We start from the raw sequence: 22,541 nt of genomic DNA on the forward strand, positions 1-22,541 counted from the left end.
CCCATCCATTTAATCCCCTTCCACAGCCCATCTACACTCTACCCTACCATGGACTGTACCCCATCCATTTAATCCCCTTCCACAGCCCATCTACACTCTACCCTACCATGGACTGTACCGATCCATTTAATCCCCTTCCACAGCCCATGTACACTCTACCCTACCATGGACTGTACCCCATCCATTTAATCCCCTTCCACAGCCCATCTACACTCTACCCTACCATGGACTGTACCGATCCATTTAATCCCCTTCCACAGCCCATCTACACTCTACCCTACCATGGACTGTACCCCATCCATTTAATCCCCTTCCACAGCCCATCTACACTCTACCCTACCATGGACTGTACCGATCCATTTAATCCCCTTCCACAGCCCATGTACACTCTACCCTACCATGGACTGTACCCCATCCATTTAATCCCCTTCCACAGCCCATCTACACTCTACCCAACCATGGACTGTACCGATCCATTTAATCCCCTTCCACAGCCCATCTACACTCTACCCTACCATGGACTGTACCGATCCATTTAATCCCCTTCCACAGCCCATGTACACTCTACCCTACCATGGACTGTACCCCATCCATTTAATCCCCTTCCACAGCCCATCTACACTCTACCCTACCATGGACTGTACCCCATCCATTTAATCCCCTTCCACAGCCCATCTACACTCTACCCCACCATGGACTGTACCCCATCCATTTAATCCCCTTCCACAGCCCATCTACACTCTACCCTACCATGGACTGTACCCCATCCATTTAATCCCCTTCCACAGCCCACCTACACTCTACCCTACCATGGACTGTACCGATCCATTTAATCCCCTTCCACAGCCCATCTACACTCTACCCTACCATGGACTGTACCCCATCCATTTAATCCCCTTCCACAGCCCATCTACACTCTACCCTACCATGGACTGTACCCCATCCATTTAATCCCCTTCCACAGCCCATGTACACTCTACCCTACCATGGACTGTACCGATCCATTTAATCCCCTTCCACAGCCCATGTACACTCTACCCTACCATGGACTGTACCCCATCCATTTAATCCCCTTCCACAGCCCATCTACACTCTACCCTACCATGGACTGTACCGATCCATTTAATCCCCTTCCACAGCCCATCTACACTCTACCCTACCATGGACTGTACCGATCCATTTAATCCCCTTCCACAGCCCATGTACACTCTACCCTACCATGGACTGTACCCCATCCATTTAATCCCCTTCCACAGCCCATCTACACTCTACCCTACCATGGACTGTACCGATCCATTTAATCCCCTTCCACAGCCCATCTACACTCTACCCTACCATGGACTGTACCCCATCCATTTAATCCCCTTCCACAGCCCATCTACACTCTACCCTACCATGGACTGTACCCCATCCATTTAATCCCCTTCCACAGCCCATCTACACTCTACCCTACCATGGACTGTACCCCATCCATTTAATCCCCTTCCACAGCACATCTACACTCTACCCTACCATGGACTGTACCCCATCCATTTAAACCCCATCCATTTAATCCCCTTCCACAGCCCATCTACACTCTACCCTACCATGGACTGTACCCCATCCATTTAATCCCCTTCCACAGCCCATCTACACTCTACCCTACCATGGACTGTACCCCATCCATTTAATCCCCTTCCACAGCACATCTACACTCTACCCTACCATGGACTGTACCCCATCCATTTAATCCCCTTCCACAGCCCATCTACACTCTACCCTACCATGGACTGTACCCCATCCATTTAATCCCCTTCCACAGCCCATCTACACTCTACCCTACCATGGACTGTACCCCATCCATTTAATCCCCTTCCACAGCCCATCTACACTCTACCCTACCATGGACTGTACCGATCCATTTAATCCCCTTCCACAGCCCACCTACACTCTACCCTACCATGGACTGTACCCCATCCATTTAATCCCCTTCCACAGCCCACCTACACTCTACCCCACCATGGACTGTACCCCATCCATTTAATCCCCTTCCACAGCCCACCTACACTCTACCCTACCATGGACTGTACCCCATCCATTTAATCCCCTTCCACAGCCCACCTACACTCTACCCCACCATGGACTGTACCGATCCATTTAATCCCCTTCCACAGCCCATCTACACTCTACCCTACCGTGGACTGTACCCCATCCATTTAATCCCCTTCCACAGCCCATCTACACTCTACCCTACCATGGACTGTACCCCATCCATTTAATCCCCTTCCACAGCACATGTACACTCTACCCTACCATGGACTGTACCGATCCATTTAATCCCCTTCCACAGCCCATCTACACTCTACCCTACCATGGACTGTACCGATCCATTTAATCCCCTTCCACAGCACATCTACACTCTACCCTACCATGGACTGTACCCCATCCATTTAATCCCCTTCCACAGCCCATCTACACTCTACCCCACCATGGACTGTACCGATCCATTTAATCCCCTTCCACAGCACATCTACACTCTACCCCACCATGGACTGTACCCCATCCATTTAATCCCCTTCCACAGCCCATCTACACTCTACCCTACCATGGACTGTACCCCATCCATTTAATCCCCTTCCACAGCCCATCTACACTCTACCCCACCATGGACTGTACCGATCCATTTAATCCCCTTCCACAGCCCATCTACACTCTACCCTACCATGGACTGTACCCCATCCATTTAATCCCCTTCCACAGCACATCTACACTCTACCCTACCATGGACTGTACCAATCCATTTAATCCCCTTCCACAGCCCATCTACACTCTACCCTACCATGGACTGTACCGATCCATTTAATCCCCTTCCACAGCACATCTACACTCTACCCTACCATGGACTGTACCCCATCCATTTAATCCCCTTCCACAGCCCATGTACACTCTACCCTACCGTGGACTGTACCCCATCCATTTAATCCCCTTCCACAGCACATCTACACTCTACCCTACCATGGACTGTACCCCATCCATTTAATCCCCTTCCACAGCACATATGGACTCTTCCATTTGGGATGATGCAGAAATTACAGGAGGCAGTTTGTGTGGGTTAGTGATGCAGAAAATACAGGAGGTAGCTTGGAGAAGAGCAGATAGCCCTGGGAGCTCGGCTGAGTGGGAGTGCTGGGATGGGGGAAACCTGAGAGCAGCCCAGCGAGGGATGTAAAGAGCAAACACTGAGGGCAACCAAGTGGGAGTGAGAGCAGAGCTCTGAGAAAATTCCACAGGGGGAGGGAAGAGAGAGAGAGGACGATGGAGCAAGAAAGATCCGAGAACAGACCAATAAGAGGGAATGATCCCCAAGAGCTGCATAATGCAAGAGGGAGAGGAAAGCCCGGAGAGCAGCGCAGCATGAGAGGGAGAGTGTCCCAAGAGCAGCACAGAGAGAGAGGGCGGAAAGGGGCATGCAGCACTGGGCAAGAGAGAGTTCGGAGAGCAGCGCGGAGGGAGCATGCACGCGCAAGGGAGCTCGGAGAGCAGCCCAGCGAGGGATGGAGAGAAACAGACACCCAGCCCTGGGAGCGAGCGAGAGACACAGATACTGACGGGCTGTCCTGAGAGAAACCCAAAGGGTGGATGTGGGGTGGGAGAAAGAACCCTCAGAGCAAGAAAGAGAGAGCGAACCAACTCATGAAGGAAGGGAGGGAGATGGACACAGCTCAGAGAAATTGTCCAGAAAGGTGAAGGAGCTTCGAGCAGGAGCTGAGTGAGACCCACAGCAAGACAGAGTAATTTACCAGTCTCATCCAAGTGTCAACCTGTGACTGTAACCTGGAGTATGGTAATGCAGACTCACCTGTTGATGACGTTGTTGAATATGAACACCAAATGGTTCTTGCCCAGTAGGTATCTAATAACTGGTGGGACAGGTAAGTGCACAACAACCCAGGAAAGGTCACAGCATTGTCTCGCCATAGGCTTCACTGCCAGAAGTTCATGGTTCTGTGTTTTCTCCTGGGCACAGTGCAGTTTTGTGGGCCCTGCTGTTACATGGCTTCGTGTGAGACATTCAGGCACGCAGAAAATGCTCCCTCAGCCTTTGTCCAGCTGCTTGGCTCCTTTGGGTGGTGGTTGTGAAGAGGGGTTCCTTACTGATGTACAATGTATGTAACTTTGTGCAGCTTCTAACAGCGTCATACTTGGCGGGGTAAGTAGTTTCTATAAGCTGCCCAGAGTCAACCTGCGCTTTGATTACACCGATATACCACACAGGTGCTTGTGCACTGCCTTCACATTGCATTGCACCATACATCACTTTTTCATGGATTTAGGGAGGAAAATTGAGTTGCGCCCCCTTTGGGGCGCTAACTTCGCCGGGGGGCTACTTTTAGCGCCCTGAAAAAATTAGCACCCCAGCGGCCAAAATTCATCGGTAGCGCCTCGAGGGAGGCGGGGCACTACCGGGAGCGCCCCACCTCACTCTTGCGGCGCTGTGAGGGAATATCGCGGCGCGACGTGCCACGGTACTGCAGGCCTGCCTCCCCTTCTTAACTGGGAGGGGCCGAGCGCAGCACGACCCTGGGCCACCAGGGATCGGAGTGCCGGCAAAAGAACCCGGCACTCAAGGAGTGCAGCCGGCACTCTGCGGGGGTGCTGCTGTGGAGGCCGGGGACGGCAAGGGGGGCAGGTGCTGGCAGGCGGCCAGCAACAAAAATAGCGTCCGGCGGTAAGTCGGGGCAATACCGAAGATCGCTGCCAGGGCGCTGAGATGCGGGGCGCTACTGGTTACCGCCGCCACTAACCTCCTGCTGAATTTCGTGGGAGGTGTTGGCGGCGCCGCGCCTGGGTACTAACGGGAGGCGCAAAGCAACCGAATTTTTCCCCCTTGATCTCTAACGTACCCTCCTATTTTTTTCTTGTGGCCCTTCATTGCTGAAGGCAGCGATTCATGCTGGGTTATGGTTACATGGGCAGTGATGATCCTCCACTACCCCTGTCCAAATGGCAGCTCTGGACAGTGAATATTGGTAGACCATTTGACAGCCAAGTCCAATCCTGTCCTTGCTTGATATCCACACGTTTCCAGGAGTGGTCAGGAGTGGGAGCGCCAATGAGGCTAGCAGTAGCAGCCCCTACAGGCCCCTAGTCTGTGTGTCTTAGTATTGCAATGGATGGTCCCATTGCCCACCAGGCAATCAGGGAGCCATTAGAGTAGGGTTTTGTGGGTGCATGCTGTAACTGGGTGTATAAACTGTCATATGTGTGTGTCTTCAACAGCATCTCCCAAACCCACAACCTCAACCACCTGGAAGGACAAAGGCAGCAGGCACATGGGAATACCATCACCTCCAAGTTCCCCTCCAAGCCACATACCATCCTGACTTGGAAATTTCACCGTTGCTGGGTCAAACACCCAAGCAGCACTGTGGGAGCACCTTCACCATGCGAACTGCAGCGGTTCAAGAAGGCGGCTCACCACCACCTTCTCCAGGGCAATTAGGGATGGGCAATAAATGCTGGCCTTGCCAGTGACACCCACATCCCGTGAATGAATATTTAAAGTAATGTCGGGTGTCTGCGTGTTTAGCATTAAATGCAGAGATCTGCCCAACTTGCTGCTATTTGCTCTGCGTGGGAGACTCATTCACTGAATGTGATTTCTTTGTGTATGATGAGTGCATATTCTGCTGAGCCACAGTGAAAGGTTCTACATGAACATTTACACAGATGTGATGGCCAGAACCCTTCTGCAATGGTCTGGTAGAATTGTGCGATGTATTTTTTTTGTGCGATGTGGTATTTTTACTTTGATTCAAGAATCAACCCTATCTCAGTAATCATTCTTCTAATTACTTTCTGACGTCAGATTAATTAAGCCTGACAAAGTACTGGCTCTTAAAGGAACACTCCTTCATATACAGGAAACTTTGGTTTATCCGGAGGTTGTATGTCCGGAATACTCGATCTAACGGCAAAAATCAGGAGCCGTTTTCTGTAAGTTTTTTTTAGATCTCGTTCTTTTTTTTTCCCCAGTCAGCCACTGCAAGGTCTGTAGCTATAGCAACAGCTTCAGCTACAGACGCTTGCAGCTGCAGCCGACTCTTTAGAAGCTGTTGCTAAGCAACAGTGTTTGTTGTCAGATACAGAGATGAAAACCTCCATATGCTACAACATTAACTTTGTATGTCCGGCAGTTTTGATAGATCGGCAACACGCCGGTCCCGTCAGTGCCGGATATCACAAAGTTTCCTGTATCAGTGTTGTTAGAAACACTGTTCTATAATTAACAACGTTCACTACTGATAACAGTTATGTTTTTCCAATTCATCAAAGACTACTGTTAAATGCAGCACTAGACTGTGTCATTGTTGTGATGAGTGATTTCTGCCTTCCGAAAACAGCTTCATTTGTGCTCACTCTGCTGCTCATTATGCAACCCTGTAACCAGTCCCAATGTACCTCTCTGAGCTCACCCTGCCATGTTCTATGTGCCTTTGATGTCAGCACTCAGTTCCTGCTCGAGCTGATCCTGATTCTTGGCTTGTGTTGAAAGGCTGGTTAATAAAAGGTAAACCTGCCAAATTTCATTGTCTTTACCTCGTGGCTGAACATAAGAATTAGGAACAGGATTAGGCCATTTGGCCCTTCGAGCCTGCTCCACCATTCAATAAGATCATGGCTGATGATCTACCTCATCTCCACTTTCCTGCACTATCCCCATATGCCTTGATTCCCTTAATATTCAAAAATCTATCGATCTCTGTCTTGAATATACTCAATGCCTGAGCCTCCACAGCCCTCTGGGGTAGAGAATTCCAAAGATTCACCACCCTCTGAGTGAAGAAATTTCTGCTCATCTCAGTCCTAAATGGCCGACCCCTTATTCTGAGACTGTGACCCCTGGTTCTAGACTCCCCAGCCAGGGGAAACATCCTCCCTGCATCTACCCTGTCGAGCCCTGTAAGAATTTTGTATGTTTCAATGGGATTACCCCTCATTCTTCTAAACTCTAGAGAATATAGGCCTAGTCTACTCAATCTCTCCTCATAGGACAATCCCCCCTTTACAGGGACCAGTCTGGTGAACCTTCGCTGCACTCCCTCTATGGCAAGTATATCCTTCCTTAGGTAAGGAGACCAAAACTGTACACAATACTCCAGGTGTGGTCTCACCAGGGCCCTATATAATTGCAGTAAGATGTCTTTACTCTTATACTCAAATCCTCTTGTAATAAAGGCCAACATACCATTTGCTTTCCTAATTGCTTGCTGTACCTGTATGTTAACTTTCAGTGATTCGTGTACAAGGACACCCAGGTCCCTCTGAACACGAACATTTCCCAATCTCTCACCATTTTAAAAATACTCTGCTTTTCTATTTTTCCTACCAAAGTGGATAACTTCACATTTCTCCACATTATATTCCATTTGCCATGTTCTTGCCCACTCACTTAGCCTGTCTATATCCCCTTGAAGCCTCCTTGTATCCTCCTCACAACTTACATTCCCACCCAGCTTTGTATCATCAAACTTAGATATATTACATTTGGTCCCCTCATCCAAATCATTGATGTAGATTGTGAATAGCTGAGGCCCAAGCACTGATCCTTGCGGTACCCCACTAGTTACAGCCTACCAACCTGAAAATTACCCGTTTATTCCTACTCTCTGTTTTCTGTCCGTTAACCAATCCTCAATCCATGCTAGTATATTACCCCCAATCCCATGAGCCCTAATTTTATTTAATAACCTCTTGTGTGGCACCTTATCGCATGCCTTCTGAAAATCCAAATACATTACATCCACTGGTTCTCCCTTATCTATTCTGCTAGTTACAACCTCAAAAAACTCCAACAGATTTGTCAAACACGATTTCCCTTTCATAAATCCGTGTTGACTCTGCCCAATCCTATTATTTTTTTCTAAGTGCCCTGTTACCACATCCTTAATAATAGATTCTAGCATTTTCCCTACTACTGATGTCAGGCTAACTGGTCTGTAGTTCCCCATTTTCTCTCTCCCTCCTTTATTAAATACTGGGGTTACATTTGCTACCTTCCAATCCACGGGAACCGTTCCAGAATCTATGAAATTTTGGAAACTGACAACCAATGCATCCACTATCTCTACAGCCACCTCTTTCAAAACCCTAGGATGTAGGCCATCAGGTCCAGGGGATTTATCGGCTTCCAGTCCCATTAATTTCTCCAGTACTATTTTTTTTTACGAATACTAACTTCTTTCAGTTCCTCATTCTCGCTAGACTCTTGGTTCTCCACTATATCCGGGAAGTTTTTTGCGACTTCTTCCGTGAAGGCAGACACAAAGTATTTGTTTAATTTCCCTTGCCATTTCCTTATTCCCCATTAGAATTTCTCCTGTTTCAGCCTGTAAGGGACCCACATTTACTTCTGCTAATCTTTTCCTTTTTACATACCTATAGAAGCTTTTACAGCCTGTTTTTATGTCTGTCGTTAGTTTACTCTCATTCTATTTTCCCTTTTTTAAATTAATTTCTTGGTCCACCTTTGCTGAATTCTAAAATCCTTCCAATCCTCAGGTTTACTATTTTTGGCAACATTATAAGCCTCTTCCTTTGATCTAATACTATCTTTAACTTCTCTTGTTAGGCACGGTTGGACCACTTTTCCTGTGGGGTTTTTCTGCCTTAAAGGAATGTATATTTGTTGTAAATTATGTATTAATTCTTTAAATGCTAGCCATTGCTTGTCTACTGTCATATCTTTTAATGTAGTTCCCAATCTACCGTAGCCAACTCGCCCCTCATACCTACATAGTGTACTTTGTTTCGATTTAAGACCCTAGTTTCGGATTTAACTAAATCACTTTCAAACTCAATATAAAATTCTATCATATTATGGTCACACTTCCCTAAAGGCCCTTTACTACAAGGTTATTAATTAACCCTTTCTCATTGCACAATACTAGATCTAAAATAGCCTGTTCCCTTGTTGGTTCCTCAACATACTGATCTAGAAAACTATCTTGTATACATTCCATGAATTCGTCCTCCACACTATTACTGCAAATTTGGTTTGCCCAGTCTATATGTAGATTAAAGTCCCCCATGATCACTGATTTACCCTTGTTACATACCCCTCTAATTTCCTGATTTATCTCTGCCCTACATTACAACTACTGTTTGGGGGCCTTTAAACAACTCCCACCAATGTTTTCTGCCCCTTGCTGTTTCTTAGCTCCACCCAAACTGATTCTACTTCTTGATTTTCGGAGCTAAGATCCTTTCTCCCTACTGTCTTTATCACAGCCTTTATTATCAGGGCTACCCCTCCTCCTTTTCCATTTTGCCTATCTCTTCTAAAAGTCAAGTATCCTGGAATATTTAGTTCCCAACCTTGGTCACTTTGCAACCACGTCTCTGTTATGGCTGTTAGATCAAACCTGTTCATTTCTATCTGCACTATTAATTCATCTATTTTGTTGCGAATGCTTCGCGCATTCAGATATAGTGCCGTTAGCTTTGACTTATTTCTATTTTTCCCTGATGTCACCTCAGTCACTGATGCTTTATTACCTTTGTTACTCACTCAGTCCCTTCCTGACCCACTCTGCTTATTTTTACCCAAACCTCTACTCTGCTCTACAGCCTTGACATTTCCCTTGCTGCTTTTAAATTTACTCTTTCCTGAATCCCCCCCTTCATTAGTTTAAAGTCCTGTCTACTGCCCTAGTTATTTGGTTCGCCAGGACACCGGTCCCAGCTCGGTTTAAATGGAGCCCGTCCCAATGGAACAGCTCCCTCTTTCCCCAGTACTGGTGCCAGTGCCCCATGAACTGAAACCCCTTCCTCCCACACCACTCTTTGAGCCACCCATTTAAACCTCTAATCTATTTGTCCCTATGCCAATTTGCACGTGGCTCAGGTGAACTGTCAGCAGAACTATTGTATTCCTTTGAGAACAGCTTTTGAGCTGCATAAAAGCAGTGTTTTAAAATGAAAGCTTTCAGTTTATTTCATATACAGATTTCCATGCACTGCACTGTGATTTTCAGCACTTTATCTTTTTGCTACACCAAATCACTGGCCCGATGATTGTGGCAATCCCAATGATGGACTTGTTCATTGTAGCAAATCTGCCCACCTGCTCTGTAAAATTGCTCTTGGCAGCTAAGCCCGTCTGAGAGCTGTATGTTATGTGGGCCCCATATTGTGAAACTGCCATGAGCATTATCAGTCATATCCAAGTTCATGGCACACGGGCACGTTGAGTAACTTCAGCAGGGAATGGTTTTGGAAAGCTGCTGCCTCCTTGCCTTACCTACTCGACAAGAGTAAAGTGTACGTGTTTCTCTCTCCTCTTGAAGACAGTGACCCCTGCTGTGATGCAGTGCCACAGGAGCTGGCAATCTACAGTACCTTATCCAAGTGGCTATTTGACCACAAGAAACATTGTCGATCTTGTCCACAAAGCTATAGAGGTTTACAGCACAGAAGGAAGCCATTCGGCCCATTGTAGCTGTGTCAACGCTTTGCCAGAGCCAAACCAAAATGAATCCCACTGCCCTAATTTGTGCCCATAGACCTGTATCTTCCTCTGCTTCAAATATTGATACCATTTTCCTTTAAAAGATACAATGCCTCGACTATTCCCTATGGCAAAGCATTCCATGTTCCAACATCCCTTTCTTAACCCTTCTTTCACCCACGTGTCCTCCCACATCACCCACACGGGTATATATACACACACACTCTTACTTTCCAGCAGAGGCCACTCGGTAATGATCAGGAGTGGGACCCCTGGCTGATTTCATTCATGGGTCCTGATGCCAGTTATCACGCTGATATTAGCTAGCTCAGCACACACTGGAGATGGGACGTTCCCGATCTGAGTGGTTTTATTCCCGAATTATACTTTTAGCAACACAAATGAAGTATGTTGAGTTGGGTAGCTTCGTCGAGTAGCTGAATTGGGTCACCTCGGGATATTTTGCTGTGGTTGCTTACCTCCTCTCCTCCGAATATGTTTCTAAGAATTCCCCATTTCTGTGCACCTCGTTGCCTGCTGACTCATTCTGCCTAAAGTGTGCTGTTGGGCTGAGCTGCTTGCCGGTGACAGTTTATTTTGTGGGATTTATGGTCTGAGATGTGAGCCAAATGCAAGCAGCTGTCAAAGTGCTGCAGAGCAGGTAATGATGCCTCTTCCTTTCATTACAGCAAGATGGTCCTGTGATTGCAGCAGAGATCTTTAAAGCGTCATCCTTCAAAACCCAAAAGGGAGCAAAAGAGACAGTTTTTCAGTAAAATATTAGAATTTCAAGATACAAGTTATATGTTTTAAAAGAGAGGATGTATTTGAAACGCTTCCCCTCCAAACCCAGTGATAGATTCTGATCTCTTTAATGCACGGATTCTTCCTCCTCATGAGTGCACAGTTGATAAATCGTGATCTGTGTTTCAATGTTTCGCAGAAGTAAGACCTGCTGCTCTTAATTGTAAATGTACTTTGCAGAAAAGCCATCGAGGTACTAAAAGCAGGCTGGGTCACATCCTTTAGTAACTGAAGTATGCTGTTGTAGAATGTTGTGCCCTGGCCAACATTTATTCCTCCACCAACACCGCTAAAACAGATTATCTGGTCCATTATCTCATTGCTGTTTGTGGGACCTTGCTGTGCACAAATTGTCTGCCACATTTCCTACATTACAACAGTGACTACACTTCAAAAGTACTTAATAGGTTGTAAAGTGCTTTGTGACGTCCTGAGGCTATCTAAATGCAAGTCTTTTCTTTTAAAGAAGTGTTATCACTTCCTGCAGCAAACGAGCCTCCAATGCTCCTTTCACCAGGAATTTTGTCATTCTTCTTCCAGGCACCTTCTCAGACCCAGAAGGCATTGCAGAATAGACGTAGCTGTGTCGATAAGGCGATCAAACGCCTTCAAAATGGAAAACTCATTTGCTCTGCCAGCACTCCTCGCAATGGTTCTTGTATCCAGCTCACCAATGGCCACTGCTGTTGCTCCACTCTGCGGCTCAAGGCATCCACTCAGCCTGTTCAAGCCATAAAGGTAAGGGGGCCACTGTTTGTTGCTGTGGTTCCTTTCTTGGATGCTGCTTGGCCACATTATTTCTTTTTGTTTTGGAAATTTGACCCTGTCCTTTTATTTTGTAGATTAGCGGTTACCTGAACCTCATTGCCAACGGTATTGATAACTTCACCCACGGCCTGGCAGTAGCTGGCAGCTTCCTTGTCAGCAGAAAGGTAAGTAGAAGAGATGATGATGATTTGCAAAGAGAATGGTGCAGTGCAAGATCTCAAACAGCTAGTTTCTGCCTGTGTGTTCGCTTCTAGTCACAATTCTGGCAGTGAATCGATATAATTAAAAATGTTGTGCCAGGTGTGTGGCCATATAATTTGAAGAATTGACTGACTAGTCCATGGGCCCAAAGCGCGCACTGCTCTTTAGTTAATTAGTAAATTTGACCTGATCAAAAAACATGTAGGCTGCACTTCATCTCTCAAAGTTCTCGTTCAGAGGGGAGGAAAAAGTCAAAACTATTTCACATTCTTTTCAGAGGCAATGTTGGTTATAGATGGGGACGAGCATGGACAGATGGGCACGCGCAGACATCCCATTCTATATCTTGAAGAGTAAATCTGATCTGACTAGAAAGCTCCAGCCATGTGCACATTGAGAGCTCAGTGGCTCAGCTGCCATTTTCTTTGTCCCACAGTTGCACATTGAACCACAGAGTTAGTTACAGGCTGGAATCTAATCGAGAGGTTCGGGTGGGTTTATATATGGAATAGCAGATACGTGGGATTGAGTTACAGGCTGGAATCTAATCGAGAGGTTCGGGTGGGTTTATATATGGAATAGCAGATACGTGGGATTGAGTTACAAGCTGAAATCTTACCGACTGATACCCAGAACTGAGAGACAGCTCTTTGTCTCGTACTCACTGCTTGGTGTGTATTGGTTGGTAAGCTGTAAACATCATGGGTAATGTCAGTTGGTAATCCCTGCCACAATTTTCGGTGTTGACAGCACTGTACTTTGTGTCCTTGCCTCTTGGTGGAGCTCACACTGGTGGGTAACCTAGCTCCCAGAGTGACGGGATGGATTTTGCAGCCAGTTTTACCCGAGTACCTGCCTGTCTCAGGTCACGTGTAACAGCTGTGTTCCCACAAAACGTGTAGCTGTCATGGTTACTGGAGGTTTGCTGTGGGATGGGAGAGAAATAATGTTTTGTTTTGAAAGGGTTATCCCAGGACAGTAAGGAAACCCAAGCCTGCCACCTGTCTCCATTTCAAAATCCGAGCCCCAGATGCAGACAAACTGCTTGTTGTGTCTCTCAGTCCTACCTCACTGTACTGGACTCATATTCATGATCCATCCTCACTGTGCTAAGAGTCGAAGTGCTTGTTCCAAGGGCAGTCATCTGGGAATTTGTGCTTGCTTCAGACAGGCTGTTAAGTTGCTTTCCAGTCTTTCTGTACATTCCCCTCCAGGTGGCTTTGGTAATGGCCCTGGTGAAAACTGTACATAGACTGGCCTGTGCCACTTTAATTTCCGAGGGCAGAGCTATCCCAGGTCCTGCTGTATGTGTGCTTGTTTTAGGAATGTAACTGGTTTCATCAAAGTGTTTTTTACATTCTGGTGGTTGATATTTTTGACAATGGTGGCAGGGACTGTTGTATCTATGCTTTAATACGTTCAATCAAGCATGTAGATACGTCGAATTAAATCAGAGTCAGGCAGACAGGCTTCTAACTGTGATCTTTATTGGTAAAATGGCCGACTGCAGCTTTCCTGGGTAATTCCCATAATGCAATGCACATTACGTTACCGTATTGACTGGTGTTAAACTCGCAATCAATCCACGACATCCCCCTTTTCCTTGGAAACAAACTTGCAGTTTACAAACAGTTGCTTACAATAACACTGCATAACTTATTTGATTTATAAACTTTTTACAAACTTGTGTCTTACCACACAACTAAATAATTCCCACATTTAAACAGTTAACATCACCCATGCAGTTCTCGCACAGTTTATGTTGTGACATAATCAGACAGTCTTTGAGGTTTTCTTTTAACCCTTTGAGGTCTGGCTGTATTGGGTATGTCTGACATGTTGGTGTCAGTGGGTATTGCCTGTGTCACAGTGGTATGTGTGTCAGGGTCTAATATACTGTCCTCAGTCCCTTGTGTTTCCTCCTGCTCATGGAATGTCTCATTTGGTCCATTGGTTCTGTATTTCTTCACAAACGTAGTGTTTCTCGAGTAGCGTGCTCGTCTGGAGATTCTGCTACTACTTGACTCCCTGCTTTACTCAAAACTTTGTGTGGTGTGGCATTAAAAGGAGTGGTGAACTTGTCCACTTTGTCCTGCCGTACCAGCACCGTGTCGCCAACTTCCACCTCTGAGTATTGTGTTCTCTGCTGTTCATCTGCATACAGTTTGGACTTGCCTTTTTGTTCTGTGTCCCGGTCACGTACTTCCATGTCTGTGCGCGACTGTGATGTCTGGCAGCTTTCCTCTCATTTTCCATTTAAAGAGCAGCTCTGCCGGGCTCTTTCCTGTTGTGGCATGGTCAATGCTCCTGTACACAGTCACATATTTTCTAAGTTCATGTTTCCAATCTAGTCCTTCTGACTGAGCAATTCTGATTCTCTTCATCAGCGATGCATTCTGGCGCTCGACTTCTCCGTTAGCCTGAGCTCATTTTCGCTGTTGTTTTCAGGTGTTTGATCCCGTTGTTTTCACAGTATTCTTTGAATAATTCAGATCTGAATTGGGGACCATTATCAGATTTGCAGGTGATTGGCAAACCATGACGGCTGAAGATTGACTCTAAACTATCAATAACCTTCTCTGTTGTTGTGGAGGTCATGATGTCGTATTCATAGTAGTGACTATAATAATCGACTACCACAAGAATGGAGTGGTTGGATGGCAAGGGTCCCAGTAAATCTATAGCTACATCCTGCTAGGGGCCCTCCGGTAATGGTGTTGGTCTCAGCGGTTCAGGTGGGTCGGGTCTGGCTACTATCTGACAGCCGTGGCACGCTTTACAGTGTTTTTCAGCTGCCTTGTCCATGCCAGGCCACCAAACCTTGGTTCTGAGATGTTGCTTTGTTCCAACTATTCCCAAGTGTCCTTCATGTGCTAACACCAAGGCTTGTGCGTGTAACACTGTGGGTAGCACGATGCGTGTTCCCCGAAGAACTAGGTACCCCACTACGCACCGCTCGTTTGCAATTGCTGCATAAGCTTTACAGTTCTCAAAATGTCCGTTTGTGATTGCCTTCCGTACCTCAATCAGCTCTGGGTCGGTAGCAGAGGCTTCCTCCACCTCTCTAGTAGTGAGTGCTTTTGGTGTCGCACTCACAGCTACAAATCTCACATATTCATCTGAGCCGTAAGAATGTCTCTCCTGTTTTGCTGTCTCCCCCAGCAATTGTGACAGTGGGTCTGCAATGTTTTGCTTGCCTGGAATGTGTATCACCTTGAAATCGTACAGCTGTAATCTAAGTACCCATCTCTCTATACGGGTTTAGAGTGTGGGCCGTATATCACTTGTAATGGCTTATGGTCAGTTACCAAGTTAAATTTTTGGCCATACACATATGGATGCAGCCTCTCACAAGCCCATACAAGAGCTAAGGCCTCTCTGTTTGAGAGTATTTCCTCTCACAGTCTGTTAAACTACAACTTACATAGCATATTGGCACCTCTTGTCCCTGTTGGTCCTGAACTAGTACTGCGCCTAAACCTACAGGACTGGCATCTGCTATCACCTTGGTTGGTGCGTCCTTATCAAAATATGCTAAAGTGCCGGCTCTGGCCAACTCTTCCTTGAGTGCACTGAATGACTGACTGACTCTCTGTTGTGATCCAAATTTAAATGGTGTGTCTTTTCTCATCAGGCGTTGCAGTGGCTATGATAGCGTTGCAAACTGCAGGATGAATCTGCTACTGTACCCAACGAGTCCCAAGAAACTCCTCACCTCTGTAGCATTCTCTGGTTCCCGAGCTACTGCCACCGCTCGCACTCTCTCTGCTGTTGGTCCGATGCCCTTTTCAGACAACAGGATTCCCATGAAAATCAATCAGTCCATGTTGAATTGACACTTCTCTGAGTTTAGTGTCAGTCCACTTTCCATTAGTCTGTTCATGACAGCGTGCAGGCGTCTGTCATGCATTTCCTGGTCGTGTGCATGCACGATAATGTCGTCTGAGATGTTTTCAACACCCTCTATTCCAGCTAAGGCATTAGCTATCTCGTGCTGATATTGCTCACTAGCTGAAGATACACCGAATATCAGCCTCTTGTACCTGTATATTCCGTTACATACTGCAAACGTTGTGATTTATCGTGACTCGGGTCAGTTCTAGCTGGTGATAACCCCATTTCAGGTCTAGCTTACTAAACACCGCCGAGCTGTTCATACCTTGGAGTATCTGATCAACGGTGGGGATTGGATATCGTTCCCTCACTATTGCCTGGTTTGCTCGTCTCATGTCTAGGCATAACCTTACATCCTTATCCGCTTTTGGTACAATAACCACAGGATTTACCCATGGGGTGGGACCAGTTACAGGTTCGATAATGTCCATGTCCCTCAATTGTTTTATTTTGGCTTCTACTGCCCCCCCTTAAGTTGAATGGTATACGCCTGAGTGCCTGGGCCACAGGCTTCACTTGTGGGTCGATATACAAACTGATCTGTTTTGTGTTCAGCCTTCCTACTCCTTGGAACACCTTTGGATACCGCTGTTTTAGTAGCTGTCTACCACAGCTGAGACATCTGCGCCTGTTTTTAAAACTCCCAGTTTCATGGCTGTCTCCCTTCCTAGCAACGGTTCTCCATGGCCTTTAACCACAATGAACTCCGCCTGCTCAGTTCTCTTACCTATTGTAATCCCACATGTGAATGCACCTTTAACTGACAGTGGTCGGCTAGAAGCATAAGAGAATAACTTTCTCTCTGTCTTAGGGACATGTGACTGACACTTAATGTGTTCTGACTTTAATCCTTCCCATGTATTCTCATCTATCACATTATTAGTTGCACCCGAATCAATTAACATTCTCAGGTTTACTCCCCCCACACAAAAGGTAAGTCTCTCTGTCACGTTATTTCCAGTAACAGCAAATGCAGTTATTTTGTTCCTCTACATTGTTCACACTGTGTTTCTTTGTACCCTTTGTGCGGCATACTTTGGAGAAATGATCCTTTCCCTTGCACTTACGACACGTTTGTCTGCGTACTGGGCATTTCGGATCTCTGCCCATGTGGTCTGTGTGTCCACATCTGTAACATTTCATTTTGTTCCTATCGCCATTTCCCTTTGGTTTCTCTGTCGAGCTTTTCGTATAATACCCTCTTTTCTGTGTAACACGACGAACAGTATCTGTCTCCGCCTTCTCTGTACATGACATGGCTGACATCTGCTCCTCGACGTTTTCACATAGTGAGGCCAATTGTAACGTGCGGGCGAGCGTTAGACCATACCCTTCCTCTAACAATTTCCTCCGCACATAGGTTGACGTGCACCTACTCAGGATAGCGTCTCTTATTTGATTATCCGCATCCCCCCCAAAAGCACAGTCTTTAGCAGCCTGCCGCAAGCGAGTAGCAAATTGTTGCACAGTCTCACCTGCCTTCTGGGACAACTTATGAAAAGTCTATCTAGCAAATGCTGCGTTGACCTGGAGCACGAAGTAGTGATTCAAAGCACTAACCGCCGCCGTGTAGTCTGTTGGCTCTCCTGTGTCCGGTAGAGTCGAAAAGATATCCTGGACATCTGGTCCTGCTAGGTGTAGAAGTAGAGCTCCTCTCCTCTGCTTCATGGCAGCTGTAGAAGTACCGTCGATAATGAGTCCTTTGCCGTCGGCATAAAGCTCAAAAGACGTTTACCACCTCGTCCATCTTGGACCCAATGTGGCTGGCTCGGCGAAACATGCAAAATTTTGAATGCCGGTCTTCTCCATCCTAGCTAACTAAAACTTGGGCAACTACCTATTTAAAAATGATTCCGTTCGTTGTCCTCGTCGCCAATGTTCTATCTATGCTTTAATATGTTCAATCAAGCATGTAGATACGTCGAATTAAATCCGAGTCAGGCAGACAGGCTTCTAACTGATCTTTACTTTATTGGTAAAATGGCCGACTGCAGCTTTCCCGGGTAATTCCCATAATGCAATGCACATTACATTACCGTATTAACTGGTGTTAAACTCGCACATTACATTACCGTATTGACTGGTGTCAAACTCGCAATCAATACACGACAGGGACCAGTGCTTTTTTTATATGGTTGTAGTTCAGTTCATTTCACTGTCTTTGTCTTGGTTTCCTTCTGCCAGTTCTGCAGTGAGCTACAGTTAACTCACAAGCAATTTGAGCTGTTGCTATGGTTATTACAGTTGCATTATCCAGTACTATCCATTGCTATGGCTACGGCTTTCTGCTAGATCACTTCTATTATTGAGATTGTTGACGTGTACCTGTTCTGTTCTGCAGGTCGGGCTCACTACAACCCTGGCCATCCTCCTCCATGAAGTTCCACATGAGGTGAGTGAACTTTTTTTTGTATTCGTTCATAGGATGTGGGCGTTGCTGGCAAGGCCAACATTTATTGCCCATCCCTAGTTCCCTTGAGAAGGTGATGGTGAGCAGCCACCTTGAACCGCTGCAGTCCGTGTGGTGAAGGTACTCCCACAGTGCTGTTAGGTAGGGAGTTCCAGGATTTTGATCCAGCGACGATGAAGGATTGGTGATATACATCCAAGTCAGGATGATGTGGCAGCACGGTGGCATAGTGGTTAGCACTGTTGCCTCACAGCGCCAGGGACCCGGGTTCGAATCTGGCCTCGGGTGACTGTCTATGTGGAGTTTGCACATTCTCCCCGTGTTTGCGTGGGTTTCCTCCGGGTGCTCCGGTTTCCTCCCACAGTCCAAAGATGCGCGGGATAGGTTGATTGGCTATGATAAATTGACCCTTAGTGTTAGGGGATTAAATACGTGGGGTTACGTGTTGGTGTAGGGGTTACGGGGATTGGGTGGGATATGTGTCGGTGCAGGCTCGATGGGCCGAAATGGCCTCTATCTGCACTGTGGGGTTTCTGTGATTCTGTGATGTGTGACTTGGAGGGGAACTTGGAGGTGGTGGTGTTCTCGTGCGCCTGCTGCCCTTGCCCTTCCAGGTGGTAGAGGTCGCGGGTTTGGGGGGTGCTGCCAAAGAAGCCTTGGCGAGTTGCTGCAGTGCATCTTGTAGATGGTACACACTGCAGCCACGGTGCGCCGGTGGTGGAGGGAGTGAATGTTTAAGGTGGTGGATAGGGTGCTAATCAAGCCAGCTGCTTTGTCCTGGATGGTCATAGAGTTATACAGCACTGAAGGAGGCCCATCGTGTCCGCGCCGGCCATCAGGCCCTATCTAATCTAATCCCATTTTCCAGCATTTGGTCCGTAGCCTTGTATGCTATGGCATTTCAAGTGCTCATCCAAATGCTTCTTGAATGTTGTGAGGGTTCCTGCCTCTACCACCCTTTCAGGCAGTGAGTTCCAGATTCCAACCACCCTCTGGGTGAACAAGTTCTTCCTCAAATCCCCTCTAACCCTCCTGCCCCTTACCTTGAATCTATGCCCCCTTGTTATTGACCCCTCTACTAAGGGAAAAAGTTCCTTTCTATCTACCCTATCTATGCCCCTCATAATTTTGTACACCTCAATCAGGTCCCCCCTCAGCCTTCTCTGCTCCAAGGAAAACAACCCCAGCCTGTCCAGTCTTTCTTCATAGCTGAAGCGCTCCAGCCCAGGTAACATCCTGGTGAATCTCCTCTGCACCCTCTCCAAAGCAATCACATCCTTCCTATAGTGTGGCGACCAGAACTGCACACAGTATTCCAGCTGTGGCCTAACCAGCGCTTTGTACAGCTCCATCATAACCTCCCTGCTCTTGCCTTCATTAGCCGAGGCATAGAATATAAGTATCCCATATGCCTTTTTAACCACCTTATCCACCTGTTCTGCTGCCTTCAGGGATCTATGTACATGCCCACCAAGGTCCCTCTGATCCTCTGTCTTTCCTAGGGTCTTACCATTCATTGTTTATTCCCTTGCCTTGTTAGTCCCTCCAAAGTGCATCACCTCACACTTTTCAGGGTTAAATTCCATTTGCCACTGTTCCGCCCATCTGACCAACCCATCTATATCGTCCTGCAGACTGAGACTACCCTCCTCGCTATTTACCACCCCACCAATTTTCGTGTCCTCTGCGAACTTACTGATCATACCTTTTACATTCACATCCAAATCATTAATGTAGACCACAAACAGCAAGGGACCCAGCACCGATCCCTGCGGTACCCCACTGGACACAGGCTTCCAGTCACAAAAACAACCTTCGACCATCACCCTCTGCCTTCTGCCACTCAGCCAGTTTTGGATCCAATGTGCCAAGGCACCCTGGATCCCATGGCCTCTTACCTTCTTGACCAGTCTCCTATGCGGGACTTTATCGAAAGCCTTACTGAAATCCATGTATATCACATCCACTGCTACCCTCATCCACACACCTAGTCACCCCCTTGAAAAATTCAATCAAATTAGTCAGACATGATCTTCCCTTGACAAAGCCATGCTGACTATCCCTGATTAATCCTTGCCTCTCCAAGTGGAGACTAATTCTGTCCCTCGGAATTTTTTCCAATAATTTCCCTACCACTGATGTTAGGCTCACTGGCCTGTAATTCCCTGGTTTATCCCTACTACCCTTCTTGAATAATGGTACTATGTTAGCTGTTCTCCAGTCCTCTGGCACATCCCCTGTGGCCAGAGAGGTTCTGAAAATTTGTGTCAGAGCCCCTGCATTCTCTTCCTTTGCCTCACACAGCAGCCTGGGATACATCTCGTCCGGGCCTGGGGATTTATCCACTTTTAAGCCTGCTAAAACCGCTAGTACCTCCTCCCTCTCGATGCTAATATGTTCAAGTCTATCACAGTCCCCATGCCCGATTTCTATGTCTACATCGTCCTCCTCCATAGTGAACACAGATGCAAAAAAATCATTTAAAACCCCACCTACATCTTCTGGCTCCACACACACATTGCCACTTTGGTCCCTAATGGGCCCTACTCTTTCCCTAGTTATCCTCTTGCCCTTAATATACTTAAAAACACCTTAGGATTTTCCTTTATTTTGCTCGCCAGTGTTATTTCATGGCCCTTCCTCGCTCTCCTAATTTCTTTTTTAAGTATCCCCCTGCACTTTTTATACTCCTTTAGGGCTTCCTCTGTCTTTTTAGTCCTTTGTATCTGCCAAAAGCCCCCCTTTTTTTCCTGATACATTCTCGTATATCCCTTGACATCCAAGGTTCCCTGGGCTTGTTGGTCCCACCCTTGACCTTTACGGGAACATGTTGCCATTGTACTCTCTCAATTTCCTTTCTGAAAGACTCCCATTGCTCCGATGTAGATTTTCCTTCAAGTAGCTGATCCCAGTCCACATTGGCCAGATCCTGCCTTATCATATTAAAATTGGCCTTCCCCCAATTTAGAACCTTTATTTCTGGTCCATCCTTGTCCTTTTCCATGACTACCTTAAATCTCACCGAATTATGGTCACTGTCACCAAAGTGCTCACCTACTGACACTTCTACCACTTGCCCGGCCACATTCCCTAGAATTAGGTCCAGTACCGCCCCCTCTCTTGTAGGACTTTCTACATGCTGGCTCAAAAAGCTCTCCTGGATGCACTTTAAGAATTCTGCACCCTCTAAGCCTTTCACACTCTGACTATCCCAGTTAATATTGGGGAAGTTGAAATCCCCCACTATTATTTGCACATTTCTCTGAGATTTGCCTACATATCTGTTCCTCTATCTCCCCCTGACTGTTTGGGGGCCTATAGTACACTCCCAGCAAAGTGCTTGCCCCCTTTTTGTTTTTAAGTTCTACCCATATGGCCTCATTAGAGGAACCTGTTAATATATCACCTCTCCTTACAGCAGTAATTGACTCCTTTAATTAATATTGCGACACCCCCTCCTCTTTCTCCCCCCCCCGTCTCGCCTGAAGATTCTATACCCCGGAATATTGAGCTGCCAGTCTTGCCCCTCCCTCAACCATGTTTCCGTGATAGCAACAATATCATACTCCCATGTGCTCATCAACACCTTCAGTTCATCCACCTTATTCGCAAGACTCCTTGCATTAAAATAAATGCCATCCAGCCTTGCCCTACTCCCTTGTGCCGTTACATATTTGCTCTGCCTTCCAAGCTGACTTGTTTTTTCCTCTATATTTGGCTGTACATCACCCCCTATTATAGCTCCACTCTGTATCCCATCCCCCTGCCAAGTTGGTTTAAACCCCCAACCCCCCCCCCCCCCAACAGTGCTAGCAAACCTCCCCGCAAGGATATTTGTCCCGCTCTGGTTCAGGTGCAACCCGTCCGACTTGTACAAGTCCCACCTTCCCCAGAAGCAGGCCCAGTGATCCAGGAAACTAAAGCCCTCCCTCCTGCACCAACTCTTTAGCCACGCATTCATCTGCTCTATCCTCC

The 22,541-nt window shown here is 46.8% G+C and overlaps 1 protein-coding gene across 1 annotated transcript in view; it reads left to right on the forward strand.

Moving 5' to 3' along the window:
* Nucleotides 1-22,541, forward strand: part of slc39a13 (solute carrier family 39 member 13) — a 74,421-nt gene that overhangs the window by 31,263 nt on the left and 20,617 nt on the right. Inside the window, exons 5-7 of the mRNA XM_086007474.1 lie at nt 11,834-12,031; nt 12,136-12,225; nt 18,498-18,548. Coding sequence (XP_085863600.1) covers nt 11,834-12,031; nt 12,136-12,225; nt 18,498-18,548 — 339 coding nt within the window. The remainder of the gene's footprint in view (nt 1-11,833; nt 12,032-12,135; nt 12,226-18,497; nt 18,549-22,541) is intronic.

This window comes from Somniosus microcephalus, chromosome 15, assembly GCF_052327205.1.
Source record: "Somniosus microcephalus isolate GS21.2 chromosome 15, FLI_Smic_1.0, whole genome shotgun sequence".
Classification (NCBI taxonomy): domain Eukaryota; kingdom Metazoa; phylum Chordata; class Chondrichthyes; order Squaliformes; family Somniosidae; genus Somniosus; species Somniosus microcephalus.